We start from the raw sequence: 24,676 nt of genomic DNA on the forward strand, positions 1-24,676 counted from the left end.
GTTCGGCAGTATATTTAAGTTGTTTGTTGTTTAAAGTAAAATGAGTATATATTATATGTGTGTGTATATAGTATGTGTGTGTGTGTGTGTGTGTAACGATTCGCAGTATGTCATTGAGACAACTGTTTAATAGGTCTAATAGGGATTTGCAAATTAAGGCTTCGGCTTAAGGCAAAGTTGGTATATTACCGTACATGTAATCACTGACCACACAACTTAATTAGTCCTCTTTATTAATTTATATATTCTTTCAGTACTTATTCCCGGATATTCGTAAACTCTAGCTTTTGCATAATATGAGCCATTAGCTAAAATATCATCAAAACATTAAATTGATTAAATAATAGTACACGACCACTAATGATTATTTTCTATATTGCCTGTCCGGTCCGGGTATGACGTCACTGACTTTCCTACTATATAACTACTTCAGAATATACAGTATAATTTGTATAAATATAAATCGACTAAGATGACAGTAAAACTATTAGACATTCTTCGTCAAAACATATCCTCTTTAAGTACGATTTTAGTTGGGTTTTTTTTCGAAATTGTCAAAAAAAAACTAACATTAACGTAGGCCCTACTAATGTGACGATGCTCTTTACATTTTTATATCCGATAATCACAGGATACCCAGCAGGTGCCAACGTTTTGTCGGCGGAAGCATTCAAATACGAGAAAAGAAAATACTTTTTTTGTATATGATGTTACCGTTCAATTTTATGTCTGTGATCATAACTTTTTGTTAGCTGGCTTACGGTATCATATTCACTAGTTTTTTTCTATTACGTTTTCCTCTATGTGTTCCAAATTTTGGTCGAGTATTGTGTTTCCAGACATAAACTGATTTTATATCCTTTGTCCATTATAAGTAGGCCTAAAAGAGCAATGCGTGCTCAAATGCGCGTTTCTGTTTGAAATAAGCATGATTTGGTTTTAATGTATTTGGAAATATTTCAGATATAATACATAAAAAACAACAGTACATCAATATACGGACCTTCCATAATATGAAATGTTCTAAAGATAAAATATCCTTCAGAGTACGTAGAGGATTAGACGTCTCCTTGGAAAATCAAGACCACTTTTTGCACATGAGTTTTATTTAGTGGCTTTGGTCTTTAATTCTTCTAATGGAAGACCGACTATACAGCCTAGTTTATATTGAATTATATCCAGTTATTTTAATTACTATTACTCCAATAGAATACGGTTGTCTAGTGCAACTGATCTAGTGAATGCGTCCGTACCAAACTCTCTCCAGTTCAGATTAGGATTGCTGTTGGTCATGAGACAAACAAAATGGATACATGATTAGTGTGTGACCTTAATTACAAGTTTAATTTAGATTATTATCAATTATACTATCTACAAATTTAGAGTTAATCTTTACACTTTCTCTGCACTATGCATTAGTCGAGTTTGACACCTATCTGAATATGATTGGATGGTACACATCGAATAGAGTTTAGTTAACTAGACTATGGAAATCCAGTTAGGCCATAGAGAAAGCCTAACTGGATTTATTTTTAATGCCCTATTTAATGCTCTGTTTAGGGAATTAGGAAATGATACAGAAACTGTCAAACGTTTTCATAGAGTTAAATACACTGTAAAAACAGCATGGAAGATTTAAACGCAAACCTCTACGCAATGTTGTCCCGTCCCCTCTTTGGTGACACGTTTAAAATATTTAAAACCTAGATATTTCTTAATGTGCTTAGGATCTTGACGTGTTTAGAATTAAATGTACTTAGGTATTTGACATCATGATGTCAAATACCTAAGTACGTTTAATGTTAAACACGTCAGAAACCTAAACACATTAGGCGGGGCCTAAACACGCTTAGCTTTTAAACGTGTCACCAAAGACGGGAAAACATTGCGTGGAGCTTTGCGTTTAAATCCTCCGCGCTGTTTTTACAGTGTAGATGTATGATACTAATGCTGTTATTTAAAAAAAAATTATATTAATAATTACAGAAGTAATATGAATATCTTTAGGCCTATGCCTATTTAGTTTGCTTTCAGCAAATTTAAGCATCCGCTTCTGTGTAACTCGCTTGCTGAACAAGTTCTAGAGAGATTGTTATTAGGCCTATCCTTATTCTTAAAACGAATCATCACTGACATTATAATTTACATATATATTTGAGTTATATAAGCACACATATCAATTTCAGAGAGAACTGCTCAAGGCGTCTCTTTCCACTGACCACTGAATGAGACTGCCAAGCACACAACGTGCAAACCGCTCTGTTACGCGGGAAGTATTCTTAATTTCTAGAGAAAGAAGACTACTGTATTACATTTTTAACAGATTATAATCTTGGATTAAGAGAGACAACGTATAGATGCTCAAGCCACAAGCAGTCTAGTGTTGGTCTGGAACCCACGACCTTTAAAGCCCGAAACCTCACCGCTGTACCACAACATAAACAATGACTCTCATACATATAGTTAATTATTACATCGTCACTCTTTACAAATCTATTCACAAAGTTGAACAATGAGTCAGGTTGTATTTCATGTTATTTTTTTGTTTTTTTTGTTTTTTTTTTACAACAACAAAAACACTCTACTGGTACTGCATGATCTGGAATGTTTAAAAGCAGGCATAACGTATTGCTATAACACACCTTCCGTGTTTCCATTGATTTCAAATTAAAATTTGCTGAAAGAGAGGCGCATCATAAAATAATGCAATAAACTTCATTAAAAAAAATATAAAGCATTTTATATAGAACATATGCAGAATGTTTTACTGGTACGTCAGAGGGTGTTAGCGCTAATATACAGTTTATCTTTAGAAATAAACTGCCGTTCAATATCTGTATCTAGTTTTAGTAGAGTAAACGTGTAAACTGCCTTTCATTTGACCAAAGTTTATCACCACACATATTGATCAGTACGGACTCAACTTAAAACATTGTACAAATATCACACATGCGGGCCGATAGTTGTCTTACATACTTGTTATATCCTCAACTTTGTATTTTATAATAAATATGAGGACAACTTGAGTTAGTCTTTCATCACGTGATTGTATGATGTCATAGCATTAAAGCATAATTGAGAATGATAGATAGCCGCTTATGTGCATACCTAATATATTCCTCTGACGATCAGACCCCGAGGATTTACCGATGGGATGTTTCCCAATATAATCACTTACTTTCTCATAATTAATACAAACACAGCCATACGCAGTATACCATAGACATAAGCTACTTTGCATTTGAAAACACCAGAGAAACGTATCATTATGTTCAGCCCAGTAACTCACAGCTCAGTGTCAACTATAGCATGGTCAATTGGATAAGAAAGGACATTAAACCTGATGTTTTTGGTATAAACATACTGTCATGAATTCCTACTCGACATATTTCCGAGCGGTAAAGAAATGACAAGGAATCCCTCTTTGACATATAAAATATAAACACAGGTCACAAATTTGAAACACAACTCTCAAATAAACTTTTATTCCGTGTAAAATCCAGCAAGAATCCGGTATCAAAACACCACAATGAAATTTGGTTTCAAAAAGGCTCCAGAATGAAAACCCTATCATCTTATTAATCCTTAGCATTCCAGAGCATTCTATATTTACATAGCTTTCTGTTTTAGTCACATTGCACCATAATCAGCAATATGCTTATTGTCTCTACTTTCTAAACATTTCCCTTGGGTTCTTGTGTTCCTATAATTACCACAGTGGTTTACACTGATTGTTTGGACAAATAAATATTATTCTAGAACTTTCTATGTATTAAATGTGTTACACTAAGGCAAGGAATGGTAATTTAATTTAGTACACATATAATTTATTTAAATTTATTTAATAATTTGCGTACAACCCACGAGCCGGCGTTAGCCTATAGAGAAGAGACACCGTCCCATAAGTCAAGAAGTTGGTTAGGCTACACGAGGAGGCCATTCTAATAATACAGTGCACTTTCCGATTCGAGACCCCTCTAATTCAAGAACACTTTTCCAAAGACCCAAATAACTATCTCCAACCTTTTAACACAAAGCTCGCCCTCTAACCGGAGACCAACTCCGAGACCACCCCAAATTTTCAGGTCCCAAAGGTGGTCTCGGATTGGAGGGAGAACTGTATATTTGCGTTTAAATCCTCCACGCTTTTTTTACAGTGAACCTTTTCAGATATCGAGTTGGAAGTATAGCATAGTGTTGGGATACTTATTTAGACATGAAAATGTCAGAAAACAAGCGAGACGATTTTGATTCCAGGAAGAATAGGAACTGAACATTACTACAAATCAATGTAGGAAATAGAGGTTGTATTAAGTGCAAGTGCATGGGCTTGGTAATCGACTAAAACACAATTGGTCACCAAAAAAAACCAGAAAAAAAACGCGATGGTTTAAGAAAGGACAGCAAAGGGTATATTACTACTAGTGTACATCCTTAATCGATGGTAAGGTACTTAAGATATTTAACAAATCAATGATGCTTAGTGTAATTACATTTTGTCGAGTGATTTAGAGTATCAAGAGCTTATCTCAAGATAATAACAATAAACTCATGAACATAGTAAGCACGAACGGTTATTAGAAATAATGATTGATGGCATTCACTAGTTATACTAGTTTCAAATTTGTAAAAATTAAATACATGATGGAAATATGTAGAAGACTTTCTGGTCATATTCAGTGATTAATATACTGGAATGATTGGACAAGGAACCTAGGCATAAGAGTATTGCTCAATGGACAAATGGCTTCAGCCTGGCACTCACTACGCCTTCAACTTAAACTTACCCATCATATCTAACTTGGTCTGTAGTGGATGGAAAATAGGGTGGAACCTAGAAGTAATTGCGTACAAAGGTTTCTCTACATTTTTGGATTGTACTTTATGTGATTACTCACAGAAAAAAAGTCCCGTGAAATTTGACCATCAGAAGGGGTCATTTGGGGTCATCTTATGCGGAAATTAAGATAAATTAATTAAAATATCTTAATATCCATCAATCTTAAGCAAATTTTGTGGAATTATCATATGACTAAAATGAATTCCATTGATGTTCTTAGTTTTCAAGTATCGTGTTACCATAGCAACCGTTGCTATGCGTAACTAAGGAAAATTGAAATAATTAATAAAAAATATTTATATTATGTTTGAAATGTTACATTTGATGCATTATGTACTTACACACCCCTTATATCAATTCTAAATATTGCCATTGGGACAGGAATATAGTTGTCATGGTAACAATAACAAATAAATTATTTAAATTAAATAATTAATAAAATAAAATAAAATGACTTCATGTCTACCAATCTTATTCAAAATTGGCATATGCAGTATTTGTTCATATTCATTCATATTGACAATGCTAGTTTATAAATACTGTATTACCATAGCAACCGTTACTATGCGTAACTAAGGAAATCAAATAATGAATAAAATAATATAAATAATGTCTAACGATAGTGTTTGACTATAAATTTGTAGTAACCGACAATAATGATAGTAACTGACCTTAAAATGATACTTTACCATCATGTGATGATGTTTGACCATTACAATCATGATAGTATACTACCCCTTTATTAAAAGTCAGAAATATTTATTCAGCCATTAAAACGGGAATTGTATCGCTCTCGCTCTACTATACATAGTTTACATTAATATATATAAAAAAGATAAGTATAATACATACTATTTTAAGTTGAGACTTTTATTTATTATCTTGTAACACCATGTTAGTTGGATACACTACTCGTCATCTCTTTCACCACCATCATCGTCGTCTTGGATGTTAATTAAGCCATTTTCACACCCTTCCAGCTGGCATGATCCACATGTACTTGTACATTGAAGACCATATTGCCTGCACCCACATCAAGGTGTACCACATCCAGTCTTACAATTACAATGTAACATCTTGAGCAGATGAGGTGGTGCGGCATCCTCAGTTGTCATTTGTGGAATTAGGTGGTTGTCTTCTTCTTTCCATCCCCACTCTGATAACACCATATCTGTATCATTCATAGACCCCGTCATAATCTGCAAATATACCCTTTGACTATGAAAATCGGTTGCACGATCAGTAGGTAGCAGTCTGTCTGGCCCAAAAAATGATTTCGAACCAGCACCCTTCTTGTTAAAAATTCTCTTCCTAGAGGTTAATAATGTGTCACTGCTATTTCCTCCAAATAGAGCCACCATCGCTTTCCGACCATATTCTTCAATCTTCTTCTTCGTCTGACTACTGGAAGTGAAGATTTTAGCACAAGAGCTTAGAACGTTATCATCATCAACAAGCTTTATAAAAGGTGCCTTCTTTCCGATGCCAAATATTCTTGATGTAGTGTCACATCCTGTAAATGCATGACAAAACAGAAGCTTTGAACAGAGGTTAGATCCAATAGTGGGGCGGATATGTGACTTGGGCGTGCGCTTCTGGAAAGAAGCATGAAACGTTGTCCTAGGGGGTTTTTGAGTATGCCGATTCCAAAAATTGCGGGAACCACGATGCCACTCCACGGCCGCCAAAAAACACAATTTTGGCAGTTTAAAGGCTCTAAGAGCCCACATTACCATGATCTTGGTGTCAATACATGTTCTTTAATAAAACATTATTAAAATACAATACAATACATTTTTACTGTGAAAATGCAAAATTAAATAAAATATTCATAATGGCCGCCAAAAAAAACACAAACTTGACAGTTTGAAGGCTTTTAATGTACATATTACCATAATCTTGGTGTTAATACCTATACACTTTAGTTCAAGGAATCCAATAGAACGTATACATAAACACCATAGTACACATCTTTAGTGTGAAAATGCAAAATAAATATTCAAAATGGCCGCCAAAAATCACATATTTAGTATAAAAATGACTGCGAGTGCCCTAAATACTATGACATTTTAATGTCCACACCAATGCTTTAGTCCGAGGAATCCAACTGAACATATGAGAATATATATATATATATATATATATATATATATATACATACTGTATATATATAGATACATACATTATTATATATATACATATATATACACATATATACATCAATGTATATATAGGCTTATATATATATAATATATATATATATAACCTGGGGAGGAAAAGGTGGGTACTGCACAGTGTACTCCACTTAAAAACTCTATTTTGCAGGCGTCAAGAACATGCTCTCATCCCTTTTCCCCTCAAGTTTTGCATCAATGAGAAAGGGGCCAATGAGAAATGGAAGGGTGGAAAGATGTCAGGCTGAAGATGTCACTATAAGCCGTTGTTTTTATCCTACATGTAGGCAGTTCGGGATATTGGCCGCTTGATGCTGGCTATGTATCATTATTTAATTCATTTAGATTATAATTCAGCGGGTACATCATTGTACATGTATATCTATATTCATGGCTTTGAATTACATTATATATTCATAGGCCTTTTTTATCATTTGGTTCATCTTTAGAAGAAAGAATAATTTTTAAACTTGGGACTATGGTACCTACGGGTATTAATGTATTATTTAATTAATTTAGATTATAATTCAGCGGGTACGGTACATCATTGATTTTTATGACATTGTATATTCATAGGCCTTTCTTATAATTTGGTTTACAAGCTGGTAGTCTTTAGATTGGTTCATCATACATTATGCGCCCTGGCGGCTACTGTTATTGGATCGGGCATTGCTATTGTTCTAATTTTGCCATTGCATTGTTTAAATTTTGCTTTTGTTTCTATGAGTATCAGCCCATCATTGACCAAGCATGGCTTTATGTTCATGCGTTTTGTTTATATATTTCTCATTGGTCAGCTTATCATAAGCTTTACTTATAAATATTCTACTCTCACTGTATTATGTCTGTCTCTTATACACATCAGATGTGTATAAGAGACAGGTGCATGGGCTTGGTAATCGACTAAAACGATCAGTTGGATTACTTTATCTAAAGCGTTGCTGTAGACACGTAAAGTCATGGTAGTTAGGGCACTCGCAGTAATTACTAGAAATGTGTTTTGGCGGCCATTTTGAATATCTATTTTGCTTTTTCGCAATAAAGGTGTATGCTATGGTGTGTACATGTTCTATTGGATACCTTGAACTAAACAACATAGGTTTTGACACCAAGATTGTGGTAATATGACACTTAGAGCTTTCAAACTGTCAAAACTGTGGTTGTTTTTTGGTGGCCATTTTGAATATTTTATTAAATTTTGCATTTTCACGATAAAGATGTACGTTATTGTGTTTTAATAATGTTTTACTGGATTCCTTGAACCAAAGAACATAGGTATTGACCCCAAGACCATGGTAATGTGGACACTTAAGGCATTGAAACTGCAAAAAAATTGTGTTTTTTGGTGGCCATTTTGATTTTTCCAATTTTCGGTGGGAACGGTTGCAGTGACATCGTGGTTCCCGCAATTTTTGGAAAAAAAACCCTAGGACAAAGTTTCATGATATCTATAGCTGTTTTAGCTGATGCCCTGTCAGACCTAAAAATTATCCTATTGGAACTTAGACTGGTGTGATGCAAAAGGAGGATTAGAAGGTCTGTGTCCTCTCCTATAAGTGTAACTGATTTATCCTTGGCCGTATTAATAGTAGTAGTTGCAATGAGGACATCAGCATCTCCCGGTGAACGGACAACTGTTACACCTGCTGACTGAAGCTCTTTTCCAAGCATGTTGATACATTTCTGTTTGTTGTTAGTATTACTCAAAAATTTCTCTTTCTTTGTGTCAAATACTGTAGATTCATCAAATTTGACATCAAAGTGGTCAACTTTTCCACGCCTCATGTGGGTAATATATTTTGTCGTTGCTGTTCCATAGCCATCAAACACTACTATTGTGGATGCATACTTTCTATAACTAGATTGCAATAAGACGTAATAATTGCTTGGTATGACTCGCCCTTCTTCCAGGGCAGTCGATGAAGCAATGAACCTCCATCAAAAACGTGCATATCAGTTTTTGGGAAGGCATTATTACATAATAATATGTCTGACATTTTCTTTTGTCCTTGATCAACAATTGCATGAAGTAATTGCGGTTTATCTGCTTTCCGGAGCAAATTCTTTCCTTCTAACAATGATGGGGGAAAGGGACTCAGCTCAAAATGTAAGCATTGCTTCCAAAGACAGGCTCCCAGTTTAGGACACAACGAGACATCTTTGAAATAAGAGTCCAGGATCTATAGATCTGTCAGGCGCAACAACAATGGCACCTGTATCTGCTAAAGTCCTGGCTCTTTCCTTTCTTTTAAACTTATGCAAGAAAACTGACTGTTCTTTCATTCGAGAGATCATACTTTCTGATATCTTTTCATATTCAAGAACATTGACATCCTCAGCAACCATACCATTAACTACATTACGAAGGGAGGGTTCTATTGAAAATGGAGAACATCCGTTGAGTTTGATGAGCATTTTCTCGGCATCATTCACATCTCTATGTATACTAGAAGGTGCAGCTTCTTTTTGTTGATCACTGGTTGCAAATTGTTTCTTTGTAAACGATTGCATGGATTCATTGAATGCTGACATACATGGTCTTGTGAGAACCCACAACACTCTTGAATTTTCACTCATTTTACTGCCCCTGGTTAGACCACCAGTGCTTTTTACTGACCGCATCAGGGTTTGCTCGATAGCGAGGTCACAGCTTACACCAGCCCAGGATTTATCTGTTCGACGTACTACACTGAAACCTTTGCAAAACCTGTCGTATACATCAGGATGATCGTCTTTGAGTCTACTCATCTGTTGCAGGTAAAAGTATGCAGATCTCAAATAATTGAAATGTCCAGCCGCAGCAAAAATTGGTAAAGCATCAGCTACCACTTTGAGATGTGTAATCCAGGAACCTGACCTCTTATGAAGGATCTGGCTACTTCTATCATGTGCTGATACTTTAGCCATAACTGGCTTGTTTTAGACGCAGATCCAATTTCTGCTCTCTTAGCATCAATGTTGTGTCGAATCAAAGAAATGACATTGGACTTTATGATTTCATCTTGAGTGATGTTGTTTAACCTGCACTGTTCATACATTTCTTCAACCAGCAAAATATCATTTTTTATTTCAATACTTTCTTCTATTATTTGGCTCACTAACACTTTATTCAAGCAACGATCAACAAGAAGGTGGCACCGAGATGCTCTTTGTACGGCCTTTCCAGACAACAAATGGGAAATTGTGTTTTCACCATAAATGGCTTCCATTATATTTGCAAGTCCACTTCCTTCCATTAACCTGCCGAATGCTCCAAGCAAATTCATAAATGTATGGAAACCACCCAGCATTAGAACTATGTTTCTAAGATGGCTATTCTCTGGAGATTCAATGACAATCTCAGTGGCCTTCCAGTAAAGTGGTTGATCAAATGTACACAGTACATCTATGTTTTTATCAATAATTCCTGGAAACTTTGGAACATCTTCAAATAGTATTTCCTTATGTGCTTGACTTGATGGACGGTAATTGACAATAGTGATTCTTGATTTGTTTAAAATATCGAGATCAGTCACTTAGCACCGTTTCACTTCACTGTTGAACTTCACTCCAGGTGTGGTTGCTGCAATAATTCCCATACCATGGAATGTTCCATGGTCATCCAATGTGACAAGGTTATGGTCAACATTGTCACCAGCAAACATTATCAGCCCGGCGTTCTTGTCCAATATATCATCTAGGAAATTCTGAGATACAGAAGAAACTGCATTCTTTTCAAATCGTTTTACTTCCTTGTAAGATACACAGAACCCCATTGTCGCCAGGGTAGAAAGCAAAAACTCTGATCGAAAAAGATGATACAGCTGAACACCATGTCCAACCTGAAATCAGAAGTGGCGCCAAAACCATTCTTGGCCGTGTGGCTTGAATTAGTGCTTGGCCTATGCTAGAAACTTTGGTGTGATTCTTATCTCCAACAATAATCAAATCTAGAAATAGCTGTAGACTTTCTGGCAAAAACTTGTATGGAGCATCACCCAGAAGTTCTGTTGTACTAGGGTAGGTATCTGTCACAGATGAGGTACATGTCTTGATTTCTGACTTGATTAGCCCTGCAGCAGTTTCAATAATTGCCCGTTTTGGGAAATCATCATCACCATCCTTTCACTGAAAGTATGACCTAATGGTTTTAACCAAAAGAAAAAAAAAACATCAACAATGTATAAATTAAGGTCGTTGTATGTTATATATTCAGTTACTCTCAATCTATAGTCCCATGTTTTAGAAATTACATAAACAATTAAAATCAATTACCTTAGAATGGTTGATGCCTTTTCCCTCATTGTAACCAAATCATTATACCATTCAGAAATGCAAATGTTATCTTCATAATCTCTTCCTTAGCTTATTCTTAATGTGTTTGTTGGTGTATGGTTCTGACTTATCATTATCTAAGAACTCTTTCATTTTTTCTGTGAACAAAATATATACTATAATAAACAACATTTAAAATAAGATCCGTTGTTATATTGTGTACAATATAATAATAGTTAAACCCTAATTTAGATCGTAAAAATATGCCCTACCTCTTAAGATTGATATAGTTAACTGTTCTTCATCATTACTTTCAAGGAAAGAGCATACTTGAGAAAATGCTTGAGCTCGATCGTCATCTATTGGCCTTCCAGATCTTTTTCGCTTTGCCGGTACTCCAGTAGATGATTGGAATCGAACAGGAATGGCCAAACCAGATTGAAAATTGCGATAGCATTGGCGATGGTAGATAGCATCAGCAGCATGAAGGTCACTTCCATAAAACTCTATCCGTGCATTGACGATTAATGACCATTAGTCAAATCTCCGAACATTTGTAATGGTTTCTTTAATTGATTCAACAATTCAAGAAGTTTTCACATAGCTAAATTCAGATCTGGCGGCGTCAACGTTAGTTCCACAGAATACACAGTCAGTACTTCTAGTAAAAGCACTATCCACCCTACTTTTCCTCTTCTCAGCCAGTCTTCTTTGAAGAGCCTTCTTTCTTTGAGAGCTGTTGAAAAGTTTAAACTCAATTGGTTTTAATCGCTATCCAATAAAAATATAATATAAACCTTACACTGTATGTTGTTATTTAACTAAATTGTGTAAAAGATATTTAACTTACTTCTGATGGATGAGTGTATTTCTTTCTACAATCTTTGTGTATTTGTTGTCCTGTCGTTACACGAATGCTATCCCTTCTTTTTTCACTTATGGTATTTATCGTGTCAGCTCCTTTTTGTAATTTGATTGTTGCAACATTATTTTTGTCATCAAAATATCCATGGCAAAATGGGCATGTCGCCAAACCGCTGGAACTCGCTTCCATTTTATAATGACAGACTGGTGGAAAAAACAACCATACTTAATTTTGAGCATAAATTTAGTAAACTGTAATGTTTTATTTTTTAACACCGGGGTCAGTCCCTAGACATAAATCAATTACAATAGGCCTAGTATAATTTAAAACATTATATAAAGGAATAATGCATTTTAAACAGCCAGATAGTTTTACAGTACTGTAGTTTTAATCTGAAAATCATTAGTGACAAATGGTTACAAGGCCCATGTGTGTCCCCGTACATTAATGTATTGGTTGAAATAGCTGCTTTAAATGTTTCATTTTCTTTTTCAAATGTTTCATTTTCATGTTTTATAAATTATAAATCATAATATATATCATTTTATATAGACCTAGATGAGTATTTTAGTAAGTCCCTTCTTGAATTTTAGGCACACTAGACCAAGGCCTCAGGCTAGGCCTCAATTGTAGGTGACAGACTAGTCTCCTTACCTAGCCTTGGAAACCTAGTCTAGAGGCCTCCCCTCTTCGCTGCCTGGATTTTGCCTAGGGGACACATCAGAGCTTAGTCATTGGCCTCATTGTATATCTTGTAACAACTGCATATTCAATTAATTTATCTATCAAACAAATTGTCCTGGTAGTGTAGTGATGCTGGCTGTCAGGCTGTACAAAACTATCAGCCAATCAGCAAGCTCTATTTCAAGAACATTAGGTATGGAGGCCCAAAGGGGCCTGTGTAGAGTTTTTTGTGAAATTTGTTAAATACGTCCATTTTAAATCTCAAATTTTAAAAAATGCTCCTAATTGAGGCATATGATTTTACAAGTGTCACTCTAGTGTCTCAGAGTCCTTATAGATAATTTTAGGAAAACATTAAAACATTTTAAGCTTTCCAGTGGGCCATAGAATGTCATTAAATATTTTAAAAATATAATTTTTCTGAAAAAAGGTGCTTAAAAAGTAATTAATTAGTTTTAAATCCACATTAAAACGCAGTTGTGATCAACAAAGTTTATTTCATTAATTTCAAAATTTAATCAGCTTTAATTTGACATCAATATCAATGTAAAAATGATGTTTGAAAAATATTTAATGTCCAAAAAAGTGATATCGTAACTTTTTGACATCAAATGACCAAAAATGACCCTTCGCGGTGTCCGATTTCTCAGGACTTTTTTCTGAGAGCACATACATCATGTAGAAGTGAAATTCACTTAAAAACTTTTGTACGCAATTACTTCAAGGTTAGGTCTTATTTTACATTATATTCCATCCACTACTGCCGTAGCGGCCGCGATGGCCAGTGCCAACAACAAAAACCGAACCATGATTATAAGTAGGTTTATCCATTGCCTCGTCTGTCAATTTATATAATAAATACTTCACGGGGATAACACACTTTATACAAAGTAGCATACTTTACGCGTGTATAAAGACCAACTCAGACAGCGTCGGCCGACACAGCCCGACCCGATTTATCGTCGGGGACAGTCTTAAGCCGTCGTGAGAAATATTAAACATGTTTAATATTCTACGACGCGACTGCCACCGACGCACACCATCGCGTCTGCGTTTAAAGGCCAACTCAGACAGCGTCGTACGACGCAGCCCGACGCGATTTGTTGTCTACTATTTATACTCTTTGGTTAAACGCAGACCCGATGGTGTGCGTCGGGGGCAGTCGCGTAGTAGAATATTTACCATGTTTAATATTTCTCACGACGGCTTAAGACTGTCCCCGACGATTAATCGGGTCAGGCTACGTCGGCCGACGCTGTCTGAGTTGGCCTTAAGTTTCCTGTCGACGTTAAGAAGGCAGATTTACTTACGATTACGTCGTTTCATCGTAAGAAAATGCGATTTGACAGGAAACCGATTACGACTGGTGCGTTTTGAAATCGACGTAACGTAAACTAAAATCGTCGCAAAACAGTTTTGGACAGGAAACCGACGTAGAGACAGGTTTTGGACAGGAAACCGACGTATTGAATTTTCATGTGATACGTCGATTTTCCACTATTTGACAGGAAACCGCGATTTAGTGACTTTTTGTTGGATGAACTCGCATACGTTGCGTTGCAAACGATTCTTATGAAAAGGTTGACTCCAAGTCAACTTTTCTTAAGAAACGTAAGCGGAAACGTATGCTGTCTGTATATCTTGCCTATACAACACAATTGTCGACGAACTAGAACTCTCATTGACATACGAATTTATAATAAAATGGTTAAAAATAAGCATATCCTCCACTTTTTTCAAACACAATGATAGGCATGTAAAATCTTATAGATTTAGACTATTGTTTAAATCCAACGGTGAAAATTGTCCTCGAATCTCGCCAGGTAATTTTAATGAGGAAACCAGACAGGAAGTGAGAAGTGTTAACATATCGCAGTCGCAAAGAAAAATTCAACTTGACGTAACATGCATGTGACGACGTTAGAAGAGGCTTTGCCGTTCGAGCTTGAAAAATTTAACTTAACGTAAGAATCGTAACCGGCTTATTTTGTCTGCGGTCCAGCACGATCAAGACGCGGCTGTTTTTGTCCAACTTCTCGTAATAGTCGTAAGAATCGTAAGAATCGTATGAATCGTAAGAAACTCTGAACTTTACGTCGACAGGAAACCAGGCTTAACTGACGCAGCCGGCCCGACGCGATTTGTTGTCGCTTCGGGCCGGCTGCGTCATACGACGCTGTCTGAGTTGGCGCGGGCAACGGATCGTTTGTAATGGCGATCCGTTCAGACTACCACCAACAGTCAGCAGACTCGGTGCCTACCACTCGTTTTAATGGTCAAGAGTACTGCTGTTTTCTTAACGCCAACTCAGACAGCGTCGTACGACGCAGCCCGATGCGATTTGTACAGTACAAGAGCCCATAGGCCTACTCGTTTGAGCCATCTGCACCTTTTAGAGCGGTGTCATTGGATTCCTCACGATCAACGGCTTATAATATCTCCAGAATGAGACAACTACTGTAAGAAGATGTTCCATTGTCTGAAGATATGCTCAACAGTCACATAGCACAGATAAAACACTACAGTAGCTCAAATCAGGAAACAGTTCCCTGCTCAAACTAAGTACTGACTGTAATTAGTAACTGTACGCCTTCTCTTTGACTCAGTCTAGTGGATTTTTATGTGAACAAGTGGAATACCCTTATTATAGCTGAGATCATCAATAACATGATAGACCGATATTCTTTACTTTCTTTCTTGTTTTTTCTACAAAAAAATTCATTATAATACCATAATGGTATTGTTTTGTATTAACATAAGTATGTGTAATGCATAGATAGAACAATATTTTACATAATTTAGGCCTAATACTCTGGTATTATAAGGAAGTGGAAGGAGGATTAGATTGGATTGGATTTATTAGGTGTAAGCACCAAGCAAGCCACGAAAGTCCATGAAGTCCCTCTGGTGGTAGGGGAAATTTTGAAGCAGAGCTTATGTACGGTACTGAAATTCCATGTTACATAAACACTGTACAATAAATGCTTGTAAAGGGCAATATAATACTCAGCCGACAGATTCAATTGATTAAGACATTATAGGCTGGGCCTACCAGCTTTGATTCTGTCATTAACTTCATGATAGTTATTACGTCATTAACTATCGATTCTGGGCCAATTGATGGACAAATAATGACCATTCCTCATCGCATTGTAATATCTCTATTAAAGTGATATAGTTCAAAGTTCTCATATTCCAATAGAGCTCTATTAATCATGTAATACCCAATTTGATCTCCATCATTAAAATGTTTTTTTGACATGTATAATACATAAATTTATTAATTAAATTCATTACCTCATTTGTTGTATTTTTTATGCATAATCTATAATACAAAAGGCTGAGAGGAGAATGACTACAGAGCACATTTTTATCTTAAGAACTTTATCTTGGCCGGCGGCAACAGAAGGATTAATGACATATTTCAAATCCTCGGTTGATGTGAATGTTGGTAGGAATGATGAAGCTACACGTTTATATGCATTATATATTGCATAATGCAATGGTACCTTGTTAGGCCTACCTACAATGTGATATTGGTAGATTAATGCAAACTTAGGCTACGTTTGGCAATGAAATGTTATTGATGATTTATGAAATATAATAATAATAATAATTAATATTATTATTATATTAATAATAAAATAAAAATGATAATACAGTACCGGTAATAATAATAATAATGAATCAATATGACGATTATGATAATGATGATGATGATGATGATGGAGATTATGATTATGTAATAATGATAAAGATGATGGTCCAGGACCACAATGAAAAACATTTCAGAAAATGACTGTGTCATCCTGGGTAAAGATGTTTATACATTATTAAAAAAATGATGGCGCTTGATGGTGATGACGATGACGATGATGGTGTGAAGGTGATGGTGGTGGTGCAGGTGATCTTGATGATAAGGATAATGATAACGTCGACAGCTTTAAATTCATTTTACGATAAAAACAATGTACCAATATAAAAAAGAAAAAAAGCACTAATAGTATAGGCTTATTATCTGCTGGACACACTACGAATATATACATCACAAAACAAGGAAGTAATTTGAGAAATTTACCAATATTAAACAAATGTGAAAGAAGAAGCAATTTGATTAAAACAAACGTCCTGCACGTTCACTACATGTGTAATTTAGATGGTCACATTTACTTGTTTAGTGGATTTTTTCACGCATCATTTCCATTATATCGCACCAACCTCACGTATTACATTTCTGCGAAATTTATCACGACAGTAGGCAATAATATCTTCTGTAACTGCAGACAAACACTCACATTGGGTTAATGGCCACCTCTCATCTGTGTGCTTTTCTATGATTTCAATTTAAACTAACCTTTGGCATTTTTTATTTGACTTCGAATATCGAACACGACAATTTTAGTGACGGTTTTGACAATTCAATTATGTTTTTGAAATTCATCAATCTGCTTTCGCCCTCGCCGAAGCCCGAAGTTCTTGTCTTTCTGGACAAGAACTTCGGTTGGCAATCGCAGCAAATAACCAAGCCATCTCAAGCGCCTCTGTTTGATGGTAAGACTTAATGGTGTTGCATGTGTTATGGTAACCCTCTTCGTTGGACCTTCTTTCGGGCCACCTGATATTTAGTACCCCTCTTAGCAGAGGTTTTTTGGAAGGAGTTCTGATTTCAATGTCCACGGCCCATGTCCACAACATGTGTTTTGGAAATTTTCGATACTGAATCTGAAACTAAAACATCGTCAATATTTTATAGGTTAGTTTCATCATCGTAAGTCGGCACGTATAGAATAATTTAAATTTATCATATTCTTACATGATTTTTATACTTTTCACCTAACAGGTAAACTATTCTTACACAGGTCATTTGCACAAACTGTGGTATTCTTGCTTGGGGCAACACCCACCAACCTCATCGAAAAAAAAATCACTATTGTTTAAATTTCAGTTCACACTATCAAATTTGATGTGACAAATTTGTATAATGTGCACATATATGGCCACGATGATGTCATATTACACCCAAATATGGGCATATTACAGTTTTTGTTCCATAAAATTTGGTACTGTAAACAGAGCTTAACAGATTGTCATTCTGTCACTACGAATGCTCAGCACAGAACCCCTAGCATACATTGTAACGTTTTAGCCCGAGGAGGCCGGTGTGTGGGCAGGGCCCCCGTCGGGGAGAGCTTCCCCCACCACCCGTCGGGAGAGAAAATTACATTCGTCGAGGAGACAAAATGTACATGTATTTTCTATATATTAGTAGACTTTAAGATCGATTGAATAAGCATTTGAAACCTCCAAATTGTCATATTTTTTTGCCCGCTGGAAAACTTTATAAAACAATTTTTTGAGCGACGCCCGACTACGCGTACTTCTCTCTTTGAGGACTCTCTCTTATACACATCTAGATGTGTATAAGAGACAGCTTCTTACGTTTTCTGGTCCATCATGCTACGTCTCTTACGAAAGTTGACTCCAAGTCAACTTTCGTAAGAGACGTAACACAAGGCATCGCAAGCATAATCACTCTGGCATAAGTCACTGAATCGCGGTTTCCTGTCAAATCGTGGAAAATCGACGTATCGCAAGAAAGTTCAATACGACGGTTGAGTGTTTTTCGATATTAAAATATATAATCATTAAACATTGGTTTTTAAGGTCACATACAGTATATCACTTCATAATCGCTCCACGAGTCAAATTCATCAGTGTTCTTGGCTTGCCCAAGGTTAGGCTCCAAACACGTTAATATTTTATATCATAATATTAGCCGTCCATATGGAACACATCACCAACTGATATTGTTTACCAATGCTGGTTTAATTCATTAAAAAAAGTTGTAAAGAACGCTTTATCATTATTTGAATTTCAGCCTATTCGTGCTGTTTTTTTTGTTTTTTTGAGAATGCCAATGAATTGGTGCGTAGTTTAATATTGATATAGCCAAATATGCTCCATTTATATAATGCTTTTGCCAAGGCCTTTAAGCACTTTACATTGATTGATTGATTTTGTTCACTATCAGTAAATTATGATGACAGAGAACACAGACGCTATTACGCACCCCCCCCCCCCCGGTGACTGGATCAAACACCTCCATGGGGAACACCATCACATAAGCAGATAGAATCAGCGCTAGGTATTAGCTTATAATCCTGGGTGTAGAGACTAGAGACATAGAGAGACAAACATGGATATATTTTCTTGCCCAATGCCCAGTGACACAAGCGTTGCACAGACCGACCTCAACCTTTGCGCCAAAACGGAATTCAGATAGAGTTTCTGGTTTGAGATTGGGGTTTTTCATTCTGAAAGAACTTCCGTCATTTGCTACAGTACCGTATCTCACACTCATTATGTTCTTTGTAGTACGGTATTGTTAAGTTGAAATATCTAATATGCCCAAATTATATTCTTATATATGCTACTAATATTATACTACTACTAAATTTATCTGTGATTTGCAGAAGTAGGAAAATAACATTTCAGTATAGGCCTACATTATCTGCAACATAATTAGCATGTAATATACTTTGACGTATGCTTCTAAAGAACATAAAACAGAGGCTTTCTTTATCCAGCCTAATTTTCAAAAGTGCTTCTTCTGTCGTATACTATAATTTCTACTCAAAACAAACATGAAACCATGACTGTGTTATTGATTATGAACGATTGTCATTTATTATTAATCGACCATTATTGATGAATCTTATGCTTGATCAGTGGCTTAGCTGAATGTTGACGGGCACCAGTAGGCCTACAAGACTCATCGCCGGACCCTTTATGAATCGGCAACCGAAGATCGTATACCTAATTGAATGCCGAGGGCCTAGGGTTGTAAACCTTTCACGAGCCGTGATTGTTTTCCAGGAAAATTCTCAGTAATTTAAGTTAAAAAAAAAATTCATCTAAAGAAGTGCTTTTTACATCGTACAATGGAGAGTTTTTCTTAATCATACTTTTAAATGATTTAAGGAGGTTGTGTTCACCCCTGTCGGGCTGTCTGTCTGTCTGTCTGTTGGCGAGATTACGAAAAAAAAAATGAAATGGATCATCATAAATTTAGTGGAAGGGTATATAATAAACTAAGAAAGCGATGATTATCTTTTGGGAAGAAAAGGTCAAAAGACAACGTCATGTTCACGGAAATTCGATTTTTTTTACCCTCGAGCATAAAAGAAGATAATGCCTGTGTATTGTTCGTTATCCAGGCACAAGGTGGCGGTATGCATAGAGTAACTGCTCTATACTAATTATTAGGCCTATGTATTGCACATAGTAGATTTTTTTTATCATTAGTACACAGTGAAATGGTTGGTGACGGTCCAGATAGTTATGAGGAGCAGTTTGAGCGATTATTTTTCCCTGTGCGTGATGAAACAGGCATAAAACGTAAAAAATATATGTTATTTCATTTGTAGGCCTATGATGAAGCGGGCCCCTACCTCTGGGCTCCGGGCTCTTGTGCTTGCTGAATTTCCTTACCCAGACCGCTGATATAAATTGCCCATTACTAATGCGTCTTTTAATTCAAATTGCGCATGCCTATGTCAAATGTCAAGCAAATGAACAAATAATTTAGCCTTAACATTGTGTTATTGATGATAAATTATTAATCATCTATTAAATAATATGAATTGTACTAAATAAATAATGATTCAAAATTTAATTCATGCATTGACGCGATTCATAAATAAAATGCTTTATTTTAATTAAGAAAATGCGTGAGTGGCTTGGGAACTGAAATATACCGACGATAACTAACTGGATTCAACACCCAGTTCGTTAACTTGAGATACAGCATGCTTATATGACGCTATTATAAGCACCGATCTATTATTGCCACCTCCACTATTACCAATTATACCTAGGCCTATCACTGCAGAACCACTACCACTACTAAGCCACTACTACCACCACCACCCAGTGGCGTAACGCTGGGGCCGGGGGTCATGTGGCTTTCTGAGACCGGGGCCGTTTTTGGGTCTCGGTCACCAATCGTGGGTTTTTTAATGTGCTCGTTTTTTAATTATTATTAATAATACTAATACTGATGCTGCTGCCGCTGCTGCTACTACAACTGCTGCAGTTGTTGCCGCTGCAGTGACTAGACTGTACTGCTGCCGCAGATGCTACTGCTAAGTCTACTTTATGGATACTTTTGAAGTATATACAGCTAATACTGTTTTAGATCTATACGATGTGTATAAAGGGATTTAGATCGTTAGATGTGGGGGTGGGGATGTGGTCACTTAAACATAAAATGGAAAATGATATATTTTCAATTGAGTATCAATATAAAAATAATACAATTTTGATGACATTCTGTTTGGTTTGTTGCTTTCACACCGTGTGGATCGATGGCCTTTCATCCATGACCCCATCACAGATGCGTGATAACTTAAAAAATATATATTCAATATGTTGCGCCAACTGATAATTGGTTATCAACGTAAAAAAAAAACGTAAATGACCATAGAGTAACAGTCAGTGGCCACTATGAAAAACCTGTTCCAATTAAGGCAAATTGTGATTTATTATTATAACCTCATAACTCGTAAATTCTACCTTGCCGTTGACATTCAAGCGATAATAAGGTATGAAAACTTACTGCTAAGCCTATTTTAAATTATCACAAAATATGTGCTCATTTTTTATTGTAAAATTTCTTCTTAAATAATAAAAAATACTTATACAAATTTGTGAAAAAATGTATCTTTTTTAAATATAGATTCCGCCGATCTGTTTGCAAGTAGGGAGCTTTCGATGCACGACGACGGTAGAACGTAATGACGTCACTAACAATCATTTGCGCATGCGAAAACGTTAAGTTCTCGTCGCGTGGATTCTAGGACGCATTTTGGCCAAATGTATGCAGAGAACGATTAGTAAATATTATTTGAGTGAGAAACTCAATGGTGTAGTTGAGTTTTGAAAAGTACAATAGCAGTAGCATTTCTCAACAATAAGTCACATAAGGCCTGATTTCCATAAAATTGCTACACACTATGCCAACATCTTTCGGCGACGCAGATTAGTCGAATCGAGCAGCCTTCCGATTGCATTTTTACGGGGAAAAAATCAATGTATCGCTTAGTAAGTAAAATTATATTGCAAACATAAACCCCCGGTCAAATATCTTTGTAGTCAATTTTACCTCATCACTGCAAAACTACTTGCTTTTATATTTTCATGATTATTCAGCATTACGCGTTTTATCCACATACATTTTTTGCTAATAAAATTCATCCTCAGTTCGTTTTCTATATCAGTATCATTCTCGTTACTTTTAACATCAATTCGCCATAATCCACTCATCTATATCAATGTTCTTTTAATCATTTGTTTAGTTACCGTCGGCGTTTGCCTTCTGATATTTCTCATCCTTATTATAATCATGATTATTATCATCGTTATGCTTTGAACCACTGCAAAGAGAATTTCATAAACAGTTAATATATTATTATTATTTATTGTTACAGGGTGTACACTTTGAACGATGGATAACTACAGTGAATACGAAGGCTATTCCTATCCGCCGCCGACTCCAGACGAGTGTTCAACCGCATGTTGTATTAAACTAGTGCTTGCCTTTATCAGTATAACTCTCAATCTAGTCTTAGTCCTCCTTTCGGTCCGGATATCAGCAAAGGGAAACTCAAATGTTACCAAGGCATACTTCTTCGTCGTTTGGCTAGGAATGTGTAACGTCATGTATATCTTGTTCAACTTTGTCATCTACCAGCTTCGACGTATGGAGTACGCTGTTCCATCTCTCTTTGAATGTAAATTCAACCACGCTTTACAAGTTATGAATGAAAGTTTCGCAGTGTACATACTCGTAGCGTTAAGTCTGGATCGATACATCATGGTGACGAATCACACCAGGGCCAACACATGCATAATACGGAGGCGATATTTGGTAATACTTGGGATTTTTTTAGGTTCGATTGCAGCCAGTATTCCGATTCTTGTAAAAGCCGACATTGTTGAATTAGATGGTGTACCATATTTTTGCTACTATCTCTATCATTTTGAAACGTTCGCCAAGGTTTACGAGATTTTACGTACTGTATTTCTCTACAATATTCCGTTAACTATCATCGCATTTTGCTATACGAGAATGGCGATCTTTTTGTTCAAGAGTGGACAGAACGCAGCAACGATAAGTTCGACCCGTGTAGCATCACGTATGAAGAAGCGAAACCGCCTAGGTATTTCTGTAATTATTATTTCTGTTATGTTTGGAGTTTGTTATTCTTTACATCATATATCGAACATCCTATATCAGTTCAGTTTTAATGAGAACTACCCATTCAAACACACTCTTGAGCGAGATCTGAAATTCATCGGACAGTTCTTTATCATTATAAACGCTTGCGCGCACCCAATCATCATGCTTGTAGTCAATCGAAATTTACGCGCAGATCTATTTAAAATCGTCTGCCGTTGTTCAAGGTGTGATGATTACGATAAGAAAATAAGTGTGGAAGGAACTTTGAGGATGTCACGTGTGCAATCGAGCAGGCTGTCAACTACCATTGTATCCAGTGATACACCGCGGGCAAGTCCATCACGTGTCTGAACTTTTTAGTTAACCATGTAAAATCTAGCATTTAAACTGTAATTCCGAATGAAAAGAAGAGAGCTGAAGACGTCAAGGAACAATCGTCTCGTCTTCCAGAGGGACGTTTAAGCGATTTGTCATGTGTATAGTATGACTCGTCTGATGACAAGTTTACCTGAAAATACGATCAGAACATCGAATCCGTGTGTAAGAATATGGACGCTGGCGTTCAACGCTTCGGAAACGCGGTGCGAATAGGTTCGGATCCGATGTGAACGCAGCGTAACTTTGTATATAAAGTAAAGACTCATTATGTGAACGAAAAAATACATCTGTGTCTATAGGTGTAAAAAGATGCACCACTAGTTGTCGTTCAACAATGTTTAACTAGACTTTGATTATAGTGTAGGCCGACAGCATGCATGCTATCCGTCAAACAGGTTGTGTCTCTTCTGTACGAAGATAGACTAATTTATCACCATTGTGTTATACACATTCTGATTCGAAAAACGATGAATCTGATACTAATGCATTGATAGTGCATGCCCGGCCCCGTAACTTCGGCCCCGGGCATAAACCGGGAAAGATGGAGGCTGTAATTATTACCGTACTAATTATACGGTAGTAATAACTGTTTTCGATGTAAAATCATATGCTAATTTTGTGTATTTTGATTTAATTATACTCAAATATTGTTACCTCGGACTTAAAAGAACGTCAACTTCGTTTGTAAACCAAACGCGTGTTGTTAATAGCCCGAATCCTACTACCAATTTCAAGTCTCGCCACAAAATTTAGGGTTTAGTTCCGATCAGTCCTGCTCCTAATTTGATATTGTTGCTATGGCCCCAAGAAAAGGCTGCGTGTGCGGTCGTAAAGGTCGTGTCTGTGGGACATGCGCGTATATCTAGCCCCGCCTATTAAATATGTTCTGGTCATTTTGGTGACACTCCGGAAAAAGTGTATAGGCCAACAAAAATATGCTTCTCGCATCCTCTAACCTTTATTTTGGTCAACTCATGTTTTTAATTCCATGAAGCAAATGCATAGACCTACCTATAATTTTGAATAGTCAATTACTGTATTACCTTGGAATGCAGATTATGAGGATGACAATGACGACGACGACGATGACTGTGACGACGACAATAACACTGCTTTATAAGAAACATGTAATCATCTCATGAGTTATTTGCAGTACATTTGCCATCTGTAAATCAAACAATTAATCAATAATCTATTCAATCATTCAATGACCTTGGATGGGATGAGGTTGATGGTGCAGC

General features: G+C 36.2%; 1 protein-coding gene across 3 annotated transcripts in view; it reads left to right on the forward strand.

Moving 5' to 3' along the window:
* Nucleotides 1-24,670, forward strand: part of LOC117110061 (galanin receptor type 1-like) — a 34,431-nt gene extending 9,761 nt beyond the window's left edge. For 2 of the 3 annotated variants that reach the window (XM_033252647.1, XM_033252646.1), the window contains one exon: nucleotides 22,306-24,670. In XM_033252647.1, the coding sequence (XP_033108538.1) occupies nucleotides 22,323-23,408 (1,086 nt within the window). In that variant the 5' untranslated portion in view covers nucleotides 22,306-22,322 and the 3' untranslated portion in view covers nucleotides 23,409-24,670. Of the gene's footprint in view, nucleotides 1-21,554; nucleotides 21,920-22,305 lie in introns of all 3 variants that reach the window. The other variant, XM_033252644.1, reaches the window with a different exon arrangement.
* The last annotated feature ends 6 nt before the right edge of the window (nucleotides 24,671-24,676 follow it).

This window comes from Anneissia japonica, unplaced genomic scaffold (assembly GCF_011630105.1).
Source record: "Anneissia japonica isolate Jap-2015-1 unplaced genomic scaffold, ASM1163010v1 scaffold287799_len804019_cov200, whole genome shotgun sequence".
Taxonomy (NCBI): Eukaryota; Metazoa; Echinodermata; class Crinoidea; order Comatulida; family Comatulidae; genus Anneissia; species Anneissia japonica.